The following is an 18,814-nucleotide window of genomic DNA, read 5'->3' as shown; positions in this document are numbered from 1 at the left end:
TAGGGTCTTTCCAAACCTAAGGAAGTATAGGTAAAAAATCAGGTTTAGTCTTTCTAGATCCTTAGTACAAAATGAAAGGGAAAAAATAAAAGACAAAACCAAACTAAACTCTGAAATTTGGAAAATGCAATTTTATGAATGAATCTCTCATACCAACTAATGCAGGTCACTGACATCATCTTTCCTAAACTCAGCATAAGAAACCCTTTGCTTAATCCAAACAGAGTGGTGACTGAGCCCCTGCTTGAATATGTCCAAATGACATGTCTAAATTCACATATTTCTACCACCAGCCCCTCAAAGTAAGGAAAGGAAGATAAAGGTTGAAAAACACAACTAAAGCAGTAAACACAGGTGAGTACTCCTCAGAATTGACAATACTGGTTTGAGTTAACCATGGAAAGGAAAAAGGTCATCTTTTTCTCCAAAACTACAGAAAAAGAGATTTTAGAATCAGTAGTAAATAAACGAAAATTACTTACCACCAAGGTTGGTGCCGTTAATAGTCCCCAGGCAAAAAACTCCAAAAAGATGACGATAACTGCATGATAAACACTAGGAGAACCTATTCCTTGAGGCTACAAAAAAAAAAAAAAAAAAAAAAAAGTTAAAAGGGTATACTAGAATCACCAACAATGATGACAAGAATCAGTAAATATTTACCAAGAACATACAGTTATGCATTGCTTAGCAACAGGGATATATTTGGCCTTTTCAGTAAACTTAAAATTTGAGTTCAGGATTTACATGCAAATAAATAAACATTATAATGTCTTAGCTTTAAAATATTCATTAGCATTATGTGGGAATATTAATAGTGTTTGGGTTCTCCTCCAATTTTCTTTTTTGTTTCGTTTTGTTTTTTTGGTGGTACTGAGAATCAAACCCATACCTCATGTATTTGAGGCAAGCGTTTTACCACTGAGGTAAATCCGCAGTACATGTTTGGGTTTCTCTACATGTTGAAATGATGATGCATCACTTTTAACATTGTCATAATGCATCATTATAATTTAAAATAATAGATGAGTCTCCAAACATACAGAATTAAGGTACCTGAAAACACCTTGGTAGAACCTGCAATTGAGGAGTTGGAGTGGAGGGGTTAGTGATTGAAGGACCGCAGCTGGGCATGAATTTGTACAAGGTCTCATTCATTCAGTAAATATTCCAGAATACCTGCTATGTACCAGAGGTTCTAGGATTACAAAAACAAGACACAAATCCTGATCTTAAAGATCATAGCCTACATAGGAATAATTCTTATCATCATCATCTCTTATGTGTAAATACAATAAAGAGACATGCACAGGTTAGTAAGCAAGGAGAAGTATGACCAAAAAAAAAAAAAAAAAAGGGTGGGGTACATAATAACAATGGAAAAAATGATAATGAAGTAGATAAGGACAACGACAATTTAAAGCTCCTGGGGAATAAATGTCTAGTCCTGGAGCAAAGAGGGAGGGAGGAGAAGTAGCCTCAAACTTGTTTAAAAAGTTTCTCATCTCACATATAGGAAGCCTCTGAACAGTTTCAAGCAAGAGAACAAATCAGATCTGCATTTTCCAATGCAACATTCTGCTGATTTCTTAAAGGATGAAATCAAAGAGTTAACTGTGTGCAAAAGAAGGCTATCTGAATCAGCTCAAACAAGAAATGATAAAGACCCAAGACAGTGGAGCAGTATGGATGCTGGAGGGGAGAGAATGGGTTTAAGTATTCAAAATATGAAATTGGCAGAACTTTAATAGTGAGAGGGAGAATTAAGAATGACTTCCAATGACTTAGGGTGGTTATCTAGTAGAAGCAGCTGGCAATATCCCAGCACTTTTCTCCCCAAGAAGCCTCAAATTTACCTTAGGATCTATTTAAGAGATTGGCCCCTTTACTTGAAACCTTTCTATTGTCCTGAGCCTCAATTAAAAAAAATTAGTAAACAGCAAATGTGATGTCTGAAATCACCCAAGTGGAAAAGATATAAATTATGAAATGAACAGTGGGCTAAAACAGAACCCCAAGGAGCACCAACATTTAAGTAGTATAGCAGAAGAAAAGGAACCCATGAAGAAGATATTTAGGAAAGGAACAATGAAAAAAATAACAGGAGAATCAAGAGAACACAATGTCACAGATGACTAAGGAGCAGGAAGGAGTGAAAATCAGTACCAAATAGAGCAAGTATAGTAATATCAGGTAAAAAATGTCCGTAGGATTTGATTAGCTTCAAACCTGTTTTGTTCACCACCACATATACTCAGCAACTAGTAGAAAGCCTGGTAAAATTCTCAAGGTCTTTAACATGTATTAATTTATATTATAAATTCCACAAACACAGTAAGGACTGTTTCCCAAACTCAACCAAGGAAGCTTTTATATTAACAGATAATACCACACAGACACCTGAATTCCTTGGAAAAAGACTTTGGGAAATGCTGATAAAAATATTAGGGGGCCACTAGGGATACACCTCAGTTGGCAGAGTGCTTGCTTTGCATGCACAAGGCCTTGGGTTCAAACCCTACCACCACCATCACCAAAAAAAAAAAAAAAAAAAAGTACAAAAATATTAGCGCTGCACTCAGTGGTAGTGCATATGCTTAGTATGTTTGAGGTCCTGGATTCAATCCCCAGCATCACTCACATATAAAATATGTAAAACTTTATACAAATAAATGCAGAGCAAAAGGATAGGAGAAAAAACTGTTAGAACCAGTGAAGTGGTGTGAACCAGTAATCCCAATTACCCCAGAGGTTGAGGCAGGAAGATTGCAAGTTTGAGGTCAGCCTGGGCAATTTTGTGAGACCCAGCCAAAGGAGGGAGAAAGGAAATAATGTGTTAAAAGTGGCTCTCACATGAAGACCACGTAATCAGTTGCAAGGAATATCAGAGAAGGCTTTCAGGAAGTAGGTATGATCTGATACCTCAAAAATCCAATGGGAAAGAATCAATATTGTCTGGTGCACACTGAGGAAAGGTAGGCAAAATGATGGACGAGTATCTGAGGGAAAGGGAACAGGATATGCAAAGGCAGAAGACATGAAACACCACAACTTATTTCAGTATGTGACATAAGAAGGAAAGTGGTACCAAAGTCAAGGTTGAGAGGCGAATAGAGTTGAAGCTGGAAATGTGATTAAAAAAAGACCTTATAAGTCACATTAAGGCATTTTCCTGAATGTTGAAAGAAAACTATAATATTTTAAGCCAAAGAGTAGCATAAAATTACAGAATACTAACTTCCAATGCAACATGGCAAATAGGTTGAGAGAAAGTCAGGACAACCAGATGCCAGGTTATTGTAGAAACCCAAGTTTAAGAATTAATAGTAACTTGGGACTGGGGTTGTAGCTCTGTGGTAGAGCTTGTGCCTAGCAACTGTGAGGCAATGGGTTCAACCCTCAGCACCATATAAAAATAAAGGTACTGTGTCCGTCTACAGCTAAAAAAATAAAAAAGTAACAGTAACCTGAATAAGACAGTGGGAGTAGGATAAAGCAAAGTGAACTGACATAAAAACCACTTCGAAGATACAATCAATAGAACTCAGAGATTGACTTGATGTGCAGAGAGTAAGGGAAGATTAAAGATGAAGAGATTTCAGTTTCTTAGTCAGCTAGACAATGAGAAAAGGAGAAAGCATAAAAGATTAATTCCACTTTAGGCCTACTGGTTTGAGGAAAACACGTATAACATTAGATGAATTTAAAAAGTGAACAAGGGCCAGGAGCAGTAGAGCACTTCTTTAGCATATAAGGCACCCTGGGTTTGATCCCCAGCACCATAAAAGAAGTAGTAAACAAAATGAAGAAGATATCTAAGAAATTATAAAAGATTCATATCTTAACTAATGAAGCATTCATTCACTAAAAAAACTAAACAAACATTAAATAAATGTGATAAAAGATACAAAGGAATATGCTAATATTTAAAAAAAATATCTAGAGACATTTTATGCCATGTAAATCATCAAGCATTCAGACAAAGCTACTACAAAGATGTTCATGGCATCAGCAGCATTTACAGTAAGAACAACAAAAAGTTAAATATTCAACCTTTGTTACAAAGCTTGTACTCAAATCACAGCCTGCAAATCAGACAGAATAATACACAGCTCAAAACTGTTTATGGATAATTTTTAATGACATGTAAAAATGCTTACTTATGATAATATTAGACTTAAAAAAATTAAAGTAGGATATAAAATAGGGTAATTTTGACCACAAAAGACAAAAACATCAATAGTGTTATATTGATACTTAAATAATGATTTAAGTGGTATAATATTATTTACTAAGTTGTTTGGAATTTTCTAAACCTTTTCTAGTAAATATGCTTGTACTTTAAGAGGAAAATGTTTTGCTTATGTAAGAAACAAACTATGTGGGGCTGGGGTTGTAGCTCAGTGGTAGAGCACTTGCCTAGCATGTTCAAGGCACTGGGTTCAATCTTCAGCACCACATAAAAATAAATAGATAAAATAAAGGTACTGTGTCCACCTACTACTAAATAAAGAAAGAAACAAACAAACTATGTAAAATGAAAATGGAAAAAATTAAAAAGCAGCACATAGCATCCGTCCCTCCTGAACATTCTCTCTATATTTCCCAGAATGGTAAGAAAAAATATATTATTTTTCATTTTAAAAAAGGTGTGGAAAAGAGGACATAGCTTAGTGGTGGAGTTAGAACACTGGTATGGGGGAAGAAGGGATATGTGGGGAAGGAGGGATATTTACTATTAGGGTTAGAACACTGGCATGGGGGAAGAAGGGATATTTACTTCTTCTAAATTTCTGGTTATTTTGAGAGCTGTATTACAGATTAAGCACCCTTAATCTGAAAATCCAAACCCAAAATGCAAAACTTTTTGAGTAGATTTTCAGATTAGGGATGCTCAACCAGAGAAGTCTATGCAAACGTGCCAAAATCCAACACACTCCAAAATCTGAACATTTTTGGTCCCAAGCATTTCAGATAAGGGATGCTCAACCTGTTTAACGATATTGACTTTTTAAAAATTTTAAATGAACTCAAAAGCAACATATTATTTTAATAAAATGAACTAATTAAAAATCTTTTACTAATTTGAAATTTTAAAAGTTTCTAGGCAGGGGGCTGGGATTGTGGCTCAGTGGTAGAGCACTTGCCTTGCAAGTGTAAAACACTGGGTTCAATCCTCAGTACCACATATAAATAAGTAAATAAAGGTATTGTATCCATCTACAACTAAAAAAAATTAAAAAATAGTTTCTAGGTAGGATGTTTTACTGGTGGTTTTAATGGAATACCTATTCAGAAGCAAAATTTTTTTATAATTTCAGAAAGAAAGCAAGTATCATGGATTGGGTAGAATACCAGACAGGTGATAGACAAGAAGTAAGGAAAATAAAATATTTGACTAGATAATAGTTTGCAGTATCAAGACTAGAAAGTTCAGATCACAAAGAGATCTTATCAACAGATGACATTTGCAGATGTGTTCAAGAGAACTGCAAAAGACGTGAAAAATCTGGAAGGATACAAATGTGAAAATAATACATATTTCAACCCCAAATGCCAGATATGCCACTAGAAAGCATAATTGTTATACCAAAAGTTACTCAACTTAATAACTTCTCTTATGGGGGCATGAGAGATGGTTCCACCAGAAGTCAGAAATATTCTCCATGAACCCTCAACTCTACACTATCCCTTCTAATCCCCAAATTCCCAAATCATACTTTTCACTGAATCATACATTTTCATGAATCTCACATTCATACAGACCACAGTTACATCTCGCAGGTTTCTATCTGGATTTAATAGTTTGTTTTAAATCTACTTATTTATTCTTTTACCCTGTCACACTGAGCAACTTCTACAGTTATATATAGCTATGTACGATACTTATTTAATTTTATTTGGCCTAAACTTTTTCAAGATCATGATCCCTGAAGCAAGTCCTGCCAATATTCTACTGTATACTGTGCTGCTACACTATGATATGCAATAAGTCAGGTATATTAAATGCATTTCAAGTTATGATATTTTAGATTTATAATGGCTTTAATCAGAAGATAACTCTATCCTAAGGATATTCGTACTCCCTAAGTTTCTTCTAGCTATCGCTATAGTATTCAGTAGTTATTAGACACTGTTAAAGAGGTAGTATATTCACTAAACTTATGACATTCCCTATTCGAACCCTTCTCTATACCCTGATGTTCTATTGTATACACTATAGTATCATCTATCACATGGATTTATTATACAGCCTAGATTAAAATAAAATAATAAAGAATATTCCTTGCTGGGTGTAGCACCACAGGCAGATAGATCATGTTTGAGGCCAACCTGAGGAACTCTGTAAGACTGACTCAAAAGCATAAAATAAAAAGGACTAGTGACTAAGTGGGTAGTGTACTCCTAGATCCAATGAATATTCCCTAAAACTTACAATGTTTTAATTTTTATATTATCAGTAAAAACAATAATTTAAAATTTTTTTTCTTAAGTCAGGGGTTTGAGGTCTAGCTGAGTGATATAGTATTTGCTTAACATGTACGAAGCCTGTGTTTGATCTCCGGTACTGGAAAAAACAACAACTGGGACTAACTGGCATCATATACCTCTGAATATAACACCCTAGGAAGGTCACTTTACTTATATAGTTTTCTTAACAATTATATTTAGCTCTTTGTCTAATTAGGAGGTACTAACGGTAAATTCTGTTTGAGCAACTTTCTACAAGACAAATGGCTTAGAATTATACACAGAAAAGCAGGGTAGCAGGAAAGATCTATACACACAAACACACAAAGCAGGAGAACTCCTCCAAATTAAACTTAATAAACCAACTGTATATAATGTATAATTTTTTTATTGTATCTGGGACTTAAAAAATGAATAGCTATGAAGATATTATCAGGACAACTGGGGAAATTTGAATGTGGACTAAACAATATTATAATTTGGATCTTAAAGGCCCCCAAAGACCCACATATTGAAGGCTTTGTCCCCAGCTCATTGTGATGTGGCAAAATATTTAAGAGGTGAGGTTCAGTAGAAGGAAGTTAAATCATTGGGATTTAACTTTCATGACCTTGAAAAGATATTGTGAACCCAGTGCCTTCCTTCTGCACTCTGCTGCACCTAGCCATGAGGTGAACAGGCTGCCTCCACCATGATGTACTGTGTTGCTACAGATTCAAAGCCAGAGGGCAATTGATCATGGACTGAAACTTCTATAACTGTGTGTCAAAATAAGTCTTTCCATTTTTAAGGTGATTTATCTTGGATATTTATTACAATAACAGAAAGTTGACTGGAGTTTCAGGCCAGGTTGGGCAACATAGCAAGACCTTGTATCTTAAAACTTACAATGATTTACATTTATAATCTTACACTTTCCAATAACTTCTGAAGTTAGATAGGTTATTACTTTCATTTTATAATCCAACAGAGCTAAATAAGATATGGAATGGAGTCAATCACAGCAACTCCAGAGACCAAATCTTAACTATTGTATACCCTGCCATAGAGTATTACTTTCTTAGAAACAGGGATCAAGTCTCATTCATTTTAGTATCCAATGGCAAACTACCATGTTTTATGTATAATGGGTGTTTATTACCAATGGACTGATTCTATAGCTCTAATCATGACAGTTACTGAGGTGCTAGGTGACTTAAGTAAGCCACTTACTTATCCCTGAGCAGGAAGGGGTAGCCTACAAATAGTTTCCAATACACAATTTTTCTATTTTACAATAGTGCAAAAGCAACATGCATTCAGTAGAAACTTTCTAGTGCTAGTGATATGCAGTGTGATACTCTTTTGTGATGCTGGGCAGTGGCAGCAAGCCACAGCTCTTAGACACACAATCAAAAAGGAGAAACAACCAATACTCTATGGTATATAATAGTGCTGCTTTGAAAATTTTGTAAGTTGAAAATTCATTTGTTATGCCTACCAAACATAGCTTAGCAGCACTATATACCATAGCTATGTTTGGTAGGCATAACAAATGAATTTTCAACTTACAAAATTTTCAATTTACAATGGGTTTATTGGGGTACAACCCATTATAAATTGAGAAACATCTGTATTAATCTTATCTAAATCCACATCTTGGGGCTGGGATTGTGGCTCAGTGGAAGAGTGCTTGGCTAGCATGTGTGAGGCACTGGGTTCGAGAATCAGCACCACATATAAATAAAAAAAAGATAAAGGTCCATCAATAACTAATAAAAATATTTTAAAAAAGAGAAAAAAATCCACATCTAACTCTCAAATTCTGAACCTATGATTGCCCAAATCAATGTTTATGAATCCAGCAGTTATTATGGAGGAAATATTGACTTTAATAACTTCTTGTTATATTCCTACCAGTGAACCAGGGAGTTATATAGATTATTGCCCAGAAAACAGAACTCATTCCACCATTATAATGCACTGTAATTCTACTTACTAAACAGCATGCCATCTTATATAAGGAAACAGTGAGTATAAACCAAACTGAGGATCATCCTGGAAAACTGGCTTAGACTCTTCAAGGTCAAGGGGCTGCAAATGTAATTCAATGGTAGAGCACTTGCCTAGCATGTGTGAGGCCCTGGGTTCAACCCCAGCATGGCAAAACAAATCAAAACCAAAATAAATTAATAAAAAACATATTAATGCTGGAGATATAGCTCAGTTAGAGCAAGTGTGAGGCCTTGGGTTTTATCCCTGGAATTAAAAAACAAACAAACAAAAAACAAAACAAGAAGAAGAATACCAAGATCATAAAAACAACAAGGGACTGGGGTTGTGGCCTGATGGTAGAGTGGTTGCCTAGCATGCATGAGGTACCACATAAAAATAAAGATATTATGTCCATCTAAATATTAAAAACATTTTTTTAAAAAATGACAAAAAATTTCTTTAAGCTAAAAGAAAACGAAGAAATATGGCAACTAAACATAGTAATTAAATTCTGTATCCAAATGCAGTATGTTTTTAGGACAATTGGGAAAATGTGACTATGGACTATTTATTGTACAACAGTATTGTATTAATGCTAATTTAAAAATTGTATTGACTGCATTAAGGTTATGAGGAAAATATTTGTATTCTCAGGTGTAATATCCTAAAATATTTTTAAAAATATTTTTTAGTTGTTGATAGACCTTTATTTTATTTATTTATTTGTAGGGCTGAGAATTGAACCTAGTGCTTCATACATGCCAGGGAAAAGCGCTACCACTCAGCCCCAGCCCCAGCCCCTCCTAAAATATTTTACAAACAAATGTCATGTTGTCTAAAACTGATTCTTCAAATGGTTCAGGAAAACAAAAAATGTAAATATGTGTGTGTGTGTATATGTATGTATGTATGGGTGTGTGTATCAGGATTATTTTCACCAGTGAAATGGTATATAGTAGATGATTAAACACTTACTTAAGTTAAACTATGCCACTTACTCTATAGCTACTTATACTCTTTTCAATCAGAACTGCTCGAAAAATTTTTGTTTTACAAAACAGCCTCAAGGTAAACAAAGGTTAAGACCTCCTGAAATTCACACTTATTGTAACTGACCTTAATTGTGCACTATTCAAATGACAGAATATTATCCTGGCCCTTAGAGTGGACTGAAATACGAATTCAAGGAAAAAGAAAATTTAGTAGTAAGGGGCTGAAGATATAGTTCAGTGGTAGATCACTTGTCTAGCACATGCAAAGCCCCGGGTTGGATTCCCAGATCAAAAAAAAAAAAGAAAGAAAGTAGTAACATCATTTTTAACCTGGTTCACATAGAAAGGCTCACTTCCTCAAAACTATAAATCTGCTCTAATTTTTTGATAAGGCATTAATAATACTAGTTTTGTTTTATAAATATTAAAATTGGTTTAATAGGCTTATAAAGATGTGTCAACAGAAAGACAAAGCAAACACTTTTACTAACATTAGTAAACCCTAGGTACAAATCAAATCATATCAGTACCATTGACCAGGAATATGAAATCATATTCAGAGCCTTGCATATATTAACCTCAAGGAACCATGACTGAATGAATCTACCCATTGGTGTAACTTTTTAAAAGCTCTAAGGCTGAGAGTATAGTATATATAGCTCAGTGATAAAGCACTTGTCTAGCATGTGTGAAGTCCTGGGTTAAATCCCCAGCCATGCAAAAAACAACAACAACAACAACAACAAAAGATTGTAACAGTATTGCAATCAAGCCGAGAGACAGAAAAGCATCCGCCATCTTAAAATGCAAATACTATCCTGCAAAAAAATTCATGACATTTATTGAAATATTCTTCTGATGATACATTGGAATAAACAAAAGTATAACAAAATTCATTTAAGAGTGTGCTAGTACAAAAATAAAAAAGTATTTTTATTTTAAAAATTATCCCAGCTATGGGATTCAAAGATGCAAACAAAGTCTCTATTCTAAAGGAGTATCCAGTGCTCTTAGAATGGAAAGTGAAACATTAAGTTCAATAAGATGAGAAATAATATCTTAATGCCCAAAACCCTCAATGAAAGTTACTCTGTGTGTCCTCTTGAAATTATTTTGTGGTACAAAAATCATATTTTGTGTACTAAAACTAGCTATGAATTCACTATAATAAATAACAGGAAAAATTTTTTAAAATCTCTTCCAAAAACTCACAGGATTTGGAAAGAATCTTCTATAGAACAAATCAAACGAAAATCCAAAAAAAGAGAAAACAAAACTAAACTTTATAGGGAAAAGGAAGTTGTGTTTCTTGATGAGTTAGTTTCATTCTTACCTTTTGCAAGATAAATATTACTGATTCTCAATATCATTTGTTTATTTTGAAGACTTTGCCACCATTGTCTCTATTTTGAAGACTTTTATGAGTAATTTTAATATCTGGTCTCTTTCTATAATTGACAAAAGCAACAGAATTTTTCTCCCCGAATAGTTATTATTGACTTGGTCAAAAGAGCTAGGATTATTTTTTGGGGGGGGAGGGGTACCGCTGGGGATTGAACAGAGGGCCCTGTGCTTGCGAGGCAACCACTTTACAACTGAGCTATACCCCCAGCCCAAGCTAGGTCTACTCTTAATTGATTTGATCAAAGTAATATTTTTAATTAAAAATGGACAGTAAAAAGAATCTGAGAAATTTCAAACTTTCTTTTTTCAAAACATGTCAACATCTAATAAATTTGACAGTTAAGTAAAAACATTCTGAAACCATTCCCTATGTCTCAAGCTTTCTAAATTTTGGCATATTTAGACCAGGTCATGTTCTAAAATGTCTAAAGAAATTTGTCATTTACTTCAGTTGAATTCAGTAAACCCTCATGGTGGCCTACTTACACATTTAGGACTTTACCAGGGGTTGAGCAAGCCTCCCCATTAAAATACAAACAGGAAGAGAATTAAAGGAACCATGTCTGCACACTTCTCAGTAAACAAACACATTTCACCTTTCCATTCTATTTCAGAACGCGATACCAAAGGATGCAATAAAGATCAGAAGAGTGTAGCAAAAGGGAAATCTCAGTACAAAAAAGTACAGGTGAGTTCCCTCTTCAATTAAAAATCCTGCGTCCCCTGCTGGTAAATTATGGCACACTGCATAAAGTTTATTGTGGATAACAAATTTTTCCAAAAAGCAAAATTTTTTTCTTGCCCTCAATCTGCCTTATTTTTAAAGAGACAGAATTCTAATCCCTAGGCCACGATCAGCTCTACGTAGTATTTTTTATTTTATGGCACAGAGTGGTGACTTGTCGGAAAACTAGCCGAATGAAATATAAGCCCCAGGTGTCTGTCAGGCTTCCGACTCCGAGAGGAAAAGAGGAAAGCCCACTCCCTGACAGGGCTCACCGTGCCGCGAGCAGGTAAAGGCTGAAGCTCCGACCCATCGCGACCAGGAAGGGGAAAGCGAACGCACGACGGGCCCGCGTACGGTCGCCGCGCCAGATGCCACCTTTGACAGCATATGGGAGGGCAGGGACTGCTCCCAGGCCCTTGGCAAGCTTCGCCGCAGCTGGGGCCTGGCGGCGGAGGCGCGGCTGCGGCGGCAAGGGCGCGGTGGCCTGCTCGGACAGCCAGGGAGCCGGCACGTTCCTCCCCGCTGCAGGGGCGCACGTGGGGCTCGGGGCCGTAGGGCCTCAAAAGGCGACCGGAGCTGGGGGCGGCCGGTGCGGAGGAGGCGACGGTCTCCTCCCAGTACAGGCCTGGGAGGCCGCAGGCCAGAGCGGGGGAGGGCAACTCCCGCGACAGCCGCAGGGTGTCCGGCGCCCAGACCCCAGCGCCCGTGGACAGGGAAAGGGAAGCCAGAAGCGTTCGGGGCGATTGTAAAAGGAAGCGAAGGGGCAGAAAGAGATCAGACCGGGGCCCCAGGGACGCTCGCCGGCGCGGAACCCTGGCTTACCGTGCCTCCGTCCTTAATGATGATCTTCTTGGCCAGCATGATACTGCGGTTTGCGGCCCGTTTCTTCTTCTTTCCCTGGGTCATTTTACCATCCTCGATTCCTGGCGTTGCTGCAGCCACTCCCGGGGCGGCCGGCCCCAGCGGCGAGTGCCGTCCCGCCACTACTGCCGGGCCGAGCCGCTCGGGGCGCCAGCCGCCATCTTGAGGGCCCGGCCTGCCTCCGGCGGCGCGTCACATCGTGCGATCGGCCGACGAGCACGCCCCGCCCCGCCCCGCCCCCGTGACGCCGGCCCGCTGGCGCGCTCGGAGGCCCGGCACAGCGAGGGCGGCCTGGAGGGAATCTGTAGACTCCCGAGAGCGGCTGGCTGCTGGGAGCTCTGTGCTACTTCTTACCCCTCGCTTAATTCCCTCAGCAGTTCTGGGCAGTAGGGGCCATTATTGTACCCTCTTCATAAATGAAGAAATTTTAAGTTTCAAAAGGTTGTTTTCATAGCTGATAACTGGTTGCTCTGGAATTGTAACCAGACTTCCTACACTATTAGTCCAATCTCCAGCTGTTCTAACCAAGTCGGAACTGAAGAGAATAGTGAAAAAGAACCCTCATTTTCTACAAATGCTAGATAACTTAAGAGGTAAAGTAAGATGGACTTTTGGTAAATAGTCTTTTGTTCTTCTGGTGTTCCGGGGCTCCCACCAAAAGGCAATTGGTTCGATTTTTTTTTTTTTTTTTTTTAACAGTAGCTCCCTTGTCCCAAGACCTTTTCTTTATTCCCTGCCAGTGAACCTTACATGACTTATGTCACACTTTATAAGCCACTACCTTTTTATTATTTAAAAATCAATTTGCAGGGGATAAGATGGGGGATTGATTAAAAAAAAAACAGTTGACAAAAAAGGAATGTGAACTATAAAGCATTTCCACTGTTAATATTTTGGGTTTGATAACTATTGTATTAGTAATAGTATGAGAGAGTAACTTTTCTTTAAATATACCCTTTATTTTTAAGGAGTGATAGGATATAATGCACAGTACCTACCCTCAGATGGTTAGGAGGTGGAGGGAAGAGTGACAGTATAAGGGCAAAATGTTAAAAGCCCAGTCAACCTGGGTAATGTTCACCAATTTGGTATATATCCTTAGAAGAGGCAGAGTCTAATTCCCTTTTCCCACCTGTTGGTTGGACTTGGTGATGCCCAGATTAAAGCAGAAGTAACAGCAATGACTTCAAAGGCTAGGTCATAAAAGGCACTGCAACTTCTTGTTAGCTCTGTTTTTGGATGACTCTGAACCCCAAAGTCTGGGAGATGCTATGTCATGAAGATATCCAAGCAGCTATGGAGACATCCAGTTGTCTACAGCTGAGACTTGCCAAAAGCCATGTGAATCATCTATCTGCCGAAGTCTGGCTTGGCACAAATCAGGAGCCACTTGTCAAAAAGAAACTAACTTTATTTTTAGAACTACAAACGCCAAACAAAACAGCTCCAGGGAAAAACCCTCAGAGCCCAACTGCCACCACCGGCTTCCACACGCCTCTCTCCCCAACACCAGCCTCTCAACCTCCCACAATCCTCCTCCTCTTGAGGCCGATTGGCTGGGTTGCGTGGGCAGAGCCAAAGAAGTCACCCAATGAGCAGCTCCGTGGAGGAGCCAATCAGCTAGATGTTGCTGGGGCAGCTGTGAGCCAATCATCAGCTGGCAGTCTGAAGGGCAGGGAAACAGCCCAATGAACATCACCGCAGAGGAGCCAATCAGCTAGATGTTGCTGGGGCAGTCTGAAGCTTGCTGGCAGCTGGAAGTTTGCTGGGGCCCCTTTGGCTGTGGCTCTCAACATCTCCCCCTCTCTGTTTAAACAACAAGCATGTGGCTTATGGACCGTGCCTGCCTTAGGTTGTCCAATACATATGGTCCTTACCCGTCTTCGGATGAGCTGACCTCAGGGCGTCAGCCTCCTGTCTTAGGTTGGTACCATTGTAATTGGATCTTACCCGTCATTGACTACCGGTCCAGTACAGCCACACCTGTGGAGAGGTCTCAGCGGGGGGGGGGGGGTGAGGTTCTTTGCCTCACCTCTGTTGACCCCCAAATTTTAGCTGAATGATCATGACAAGCAGAAGGGAGGAAGATATACCAAGTCAATTGACGGCTCCTTTTGGGAAAATTGTACCACCGATGATATCATCAGCAAAAATACCCCAACACTACCACAAGTCGCTGCACCAACAGATAGTTCACAATGCATACAAATGACACATAGTTCTGTAAGCAGTTCAGTGCAAGTTCTGTAAGCAGTTCAGTGATGGCTATTGCAGAAACTGTAGATTAGTTTTTTCTTTGTCTTCACCGGCACAGGGATGAAGATAGGAATTCTGGCAATAATGACTAAAGAAAAAATTAGGTAACATTCCAGAAGACACTAAAAGAAAACAATTTTCTTAACAATTTATATTATCTTCATCGGCACTGGGATGAAGATAGAAATTCTGGCAATAATGGCTAAAGAAAAAATTAGGTAACATTCCAGAAGGCACTAAAAGAAAACAATTTTCTTAAAAGAAAACAATTTTCTTAACAATTTATATTATAGTGAAGAGAATTATTAAATATAATGAAAACTAAAGGTGAGAGTAAACAAACAGATCTGTTAACCTCCTTTTTGTTTACATATTAAAACAATTCTTAACAGTTATTTACCCAATTTAAATTAAACCATTTAAATCACGTGAATAAAAAAAAAATATTTGGATCCATCTTTTCATGAGCGCTCATCATATATGATATATAGAAATATGTACATTGGACATACGTACATTCAAACATATAACACAAAACACAAGTGTGCACACATAATATAATACATACAACACATAACACAATAGTAAAGGCCTTATAACTTTTTACAGGTAAAATCTCTATTGCAATGTTTAAAAACTCTATAGTCAAAAAAAAAATAGAACTGATCAGCAAAACATTAACCTAGGTCTGTATGAGCTCAAAAAAATAAAATAGAACTTCATGATATGGGAAAGGGCAATAATAAAATAGATATTGAAAAAAGCATCCTGGTTCTGTCGCAGATGTAAGGATAGCCAAATTGGAGTTTTGGATATCAGCTATTATGGATTTGAGCTAAATCATCTTCTTTTTGGTCTGTAGAAATCGCTTTAGTTAATCTCTCTGGAATCCAAATCGGCTGCTGTTCTCTCTGTGGAAACACAAAAACAGACCCCCGACTCCAGACAATCACTGGGTCAGGATTTTAGTTAATCTCTCCGGAATCCAAATCAGCTGCTGTTCTCCCTGTGGAAACACACAAACAGGCCCCCGACTCCAGACAATCACTGGGTCAGAACCTTGGTTAATCTCTCTGGAATCCAAATCGGCTGCTGTTCTGGGTCAGAACCTTGGTTAATCTCTCTGGAATCCAAATCGGCTGCTGTTCTTCCTGTGGAAACACACAAACAGACCCCCGATTCCAGACAATTACTGGGTCAGGACCTTTCCATTGTCCTGTTAGAATATCTTTCCAAAGTACCTTGGGCTTATGTACATTTTTTGGACACATATGCCTTTCTGCAGCACTAAGTCCTGATGAATCCAAATTTAAAAAGTTTAGAGTAAAAAGAGTTATTTTAAGTTTATCTTTGGGGAATATATACCCCTTCCCAATTCCGTCTTTTTGCTTTAATAAGTACATTTTAATAGTTTGATGAGCTCTTTCAACTATGCCTTGACCCTGTGGATTGTATGGGATTCCTGTTATATGAGTAATGCCAAATGATGAGCAAAATTGTTTAAAAGAAGTAGACGTATAACCAGGGGCATTATCTGTTTTTAACTGTTTTGGAATGCCCACAGTGGCAAAATTTTGTAAGCAATGAGCTATAACATCTTTAGTTTTTTCACCGGCATGAAGGGAGCCCATCAAAAATCCAGAAGAAGTATCAACTGTAACATGCAAATATTTTAATTTTCCAAATTCTGGCAAGTGTGTGACGTCCATCTGCCAAATATGGTTAGGCATCAATCCTCTAGGATTGACTCCAAGATTAACTTGTGGTAAAAAGGTCACACAATTTTGACATTGTTTTATTATTTGTCTAGCTTGTTCCTTAGTTATTTTAAAACGCTTTTGTAAAGTATTAGCATTGACATGGAATCTTTCATGAAAATTTATAGCTTCTTCTAGTATAGAGAAAATATGTATGTCACGTGTAGTTTTATCTGCTAAATCATTGCCCAAACTAAGGGCTCCAGGCAATCCTGTATGTGCCCTGATATGTCCTATAAAGAATGGATCTTTTCTGTCCCAGATTAAACTTTGTATAGTGGAAAACAAAGAGAAAACAGTAGAAGAAGGGGAAATTCTACCAGCATCTTCAAGGGATACTATAGCATTAACTATATACTGGCTATCAGAAAATAAATTAAATACAGAATCTTTAAACATCACAAAAGTTTGTAATACTGCATTAAGCTCTACCTTTTGAGCTGATTGTTTGGGTACTAAAAATGTAAAAGCTTGATCAGGTGTAACTATTGCTGCTGTACCATTATTTGACCCATCAGTGAATATATTTGGAGCATTCATGATAGGTGTTTTTCTTGTCATTTTTGGAAAAATTACAGGATGCAATGACCAAAAAGACAATAAAGGATTAGATGGTAAGTGGTTATCAAATGAAACATTAGATTTGCACATTATTATTGCCCAAGTATTTAACTCATTAGCTAATTCATCAATTTGATTCATAGTATATGGAGTAATAATTTTATGGGGAGAAATTCCAAACACTGCCTTTGCTGTTTTTATTCCTTTGAGTATTAATTGTCCTACAGCCTCAGGATACCTAGTAAGAATAGTGTTAGGAGAATAAGATAAATGTATCCATAATAATGGACCTTCTTGCCAAAATACTCCTGTAGGAATATATTTTGTTGGTAGTACAATAAATAATAAAGGCAAACTTATATCAATTCTATCCAAATGCATATTTTCCATATATGTTTCAATGATTTTTAATGCCTTTCTTGCTTCAGGCGTTAACATTCGGGGTGAATTTGGATCTGATGGACCTTTTAGGATATCAAATAAAGGTCCCAATTCTCCTGTTGGAATACCTAGATAAGGCCTTATCCAATTTATGTCTCCTAATAACTTTTGAAAGTCATTAAGTGATTTGAGTTGATCTACTCGTATTTGAATTTTTGGTGGACGGACCATGGTTGAGGATAATAGAACTCCTAAATAATTAATTGGAAAATTTAATTGCACTTTATCTATTGCTATCTCTAGATTATAATTTTTTAATAAGTTTGTAAGTGTGGCATAACATTCTAGCAATGTGTTTTTAGCTTTGTGTGCCAATAACACATCATCCATATAGTGAAATATTTGTAGTTCAGGATTTTGATTTCTAAGTGGCTGGATTACTTTGTTAACATAAATTTGACACATAGTTGGGCTGTTAGCCATCCCTTGAGGGAGTACTTTCCATTCATATCTCTGATCAGGACCTTCATGATTTAGTGCAGGGATAGTAAATGCAAAACGTGGACTATCCTCAGGATGAATTGGAATTGAAAAAAAACAATCTTTAATATCTATAACTAAAACATACCAAGTTTTTGGCAAAGCAGACAATTGAGGAATCCCCGATTGAGCAGGTCCCATAATGACCATTTCATTGTTAATGGCTCTTAAATCTTGCAGTAATCTCCATTTACCAGATTTCTTTTTGATGACAAAAATGGGAGTATTATGGGGAGATACAGAAGGTTGTATATGTCCTTCCGTTAATTGTTGTTTGACCAGATCATGGGCTACTTGTGTCTTTTCTTTAGTCAAGGGCCACTGAGGAACCCATACTGGTCTTTCTGATTTCCATGTAATTTTTATTGTCTCAGTGGCCCTTTGTGAAAATCCAACCCATGTCTGTCTGTTCCTTGATCTATTTGTATTGGTGCTGCTATACATTGTTCTTGTCTTTCTAATCTTTTTCCTTTCCTAAAACCTTGTCTAGCCATAATAGTGGGTGCATTTTGATTGATATTATTTGTTAATGTCAAACCTAATTGATCTAAGACATCTCGTCCCCATAAATTTACGGGAAGATAATCCAATACATATGGCTGTATAGTTCCTTCACATCCTTCAGGATCCTTCCAATCTAATAGCATTGCACTTCTATCGGGATTAGTCGCCACTCCTAGGCCTCGAAGCGATTGAGTGGCTTGTTGTAATGGCCAATGTTTTGGCCATTCTTGACGAGAGATGATGCTAAGATCTGCACCTGTATCCAGTAGCCCATTAAATTCATGTCCTTGAATATTTAGTTTTAGCATGGGTCGAGAATCTAAATTTAAAGAAAGCATAGCCCAATCTACACCTGTGGAGCCTAATCTCTTGGAACCTCTTTCTAC

At 37.4% G+C, this 18,814-nt stretch overlaps 1 protein-coding gene across 2 annotated transcripts in view; it reads right to left on the bottom strand.

Annotated features, from left to right (window-relative positions):
- Slc71a1 (solute carrier family 71 member 1) overlaps positions 1–12,636 on the bottom strand; it is a 36,125-nt gene extending 23,489 nt beyond the window's left edge. The window contains exons 1-2 of one of the 2 annotated variants that reach the window (XM_078026816.1): positions 12,391–12,636; positions 483–578 (exon numbers count right to left, since the gene is read on the bottom strand). In XM_078026816.1, the coding sequence (XP_077882942.1) occupies positions 483–578; positions 12,391–12,474 (180 nt within the window). In that variant the 5' untranslated portion in view covers positions 12,475–12,636. The remainder of the gene's footprint in view (positions 1–482; positions 579–12,390) is intronic. The other variant, XM_005339680.4, reaches the window with a different exon arrangement.
- Between the last annotated feature and the right edge of the window lie 6,178 nt (positions 12,637–18,814).

This window comes from Ictidomys tridecemlineatus, chromosome 11 (assembly GCF_052094955.1).
Source record: "Ictidomys tridecemlineatus isolate mIctTri1 chromosome 11, mIctTri1.hap1, whole genome shotgun sequence".
Taxonomy (NCBI): domain Eukaryota; kingdom Metazoa; phylum Chordata; class Mammalia; order Rodentia; family Sciuridae; genus Ictidomys; species Ictidomys tridecemlineatus.
Note: the sequence above shows the minus strand (reverse complement) of the source record. Positions and strands in the feature narration are given on the sequence as shown.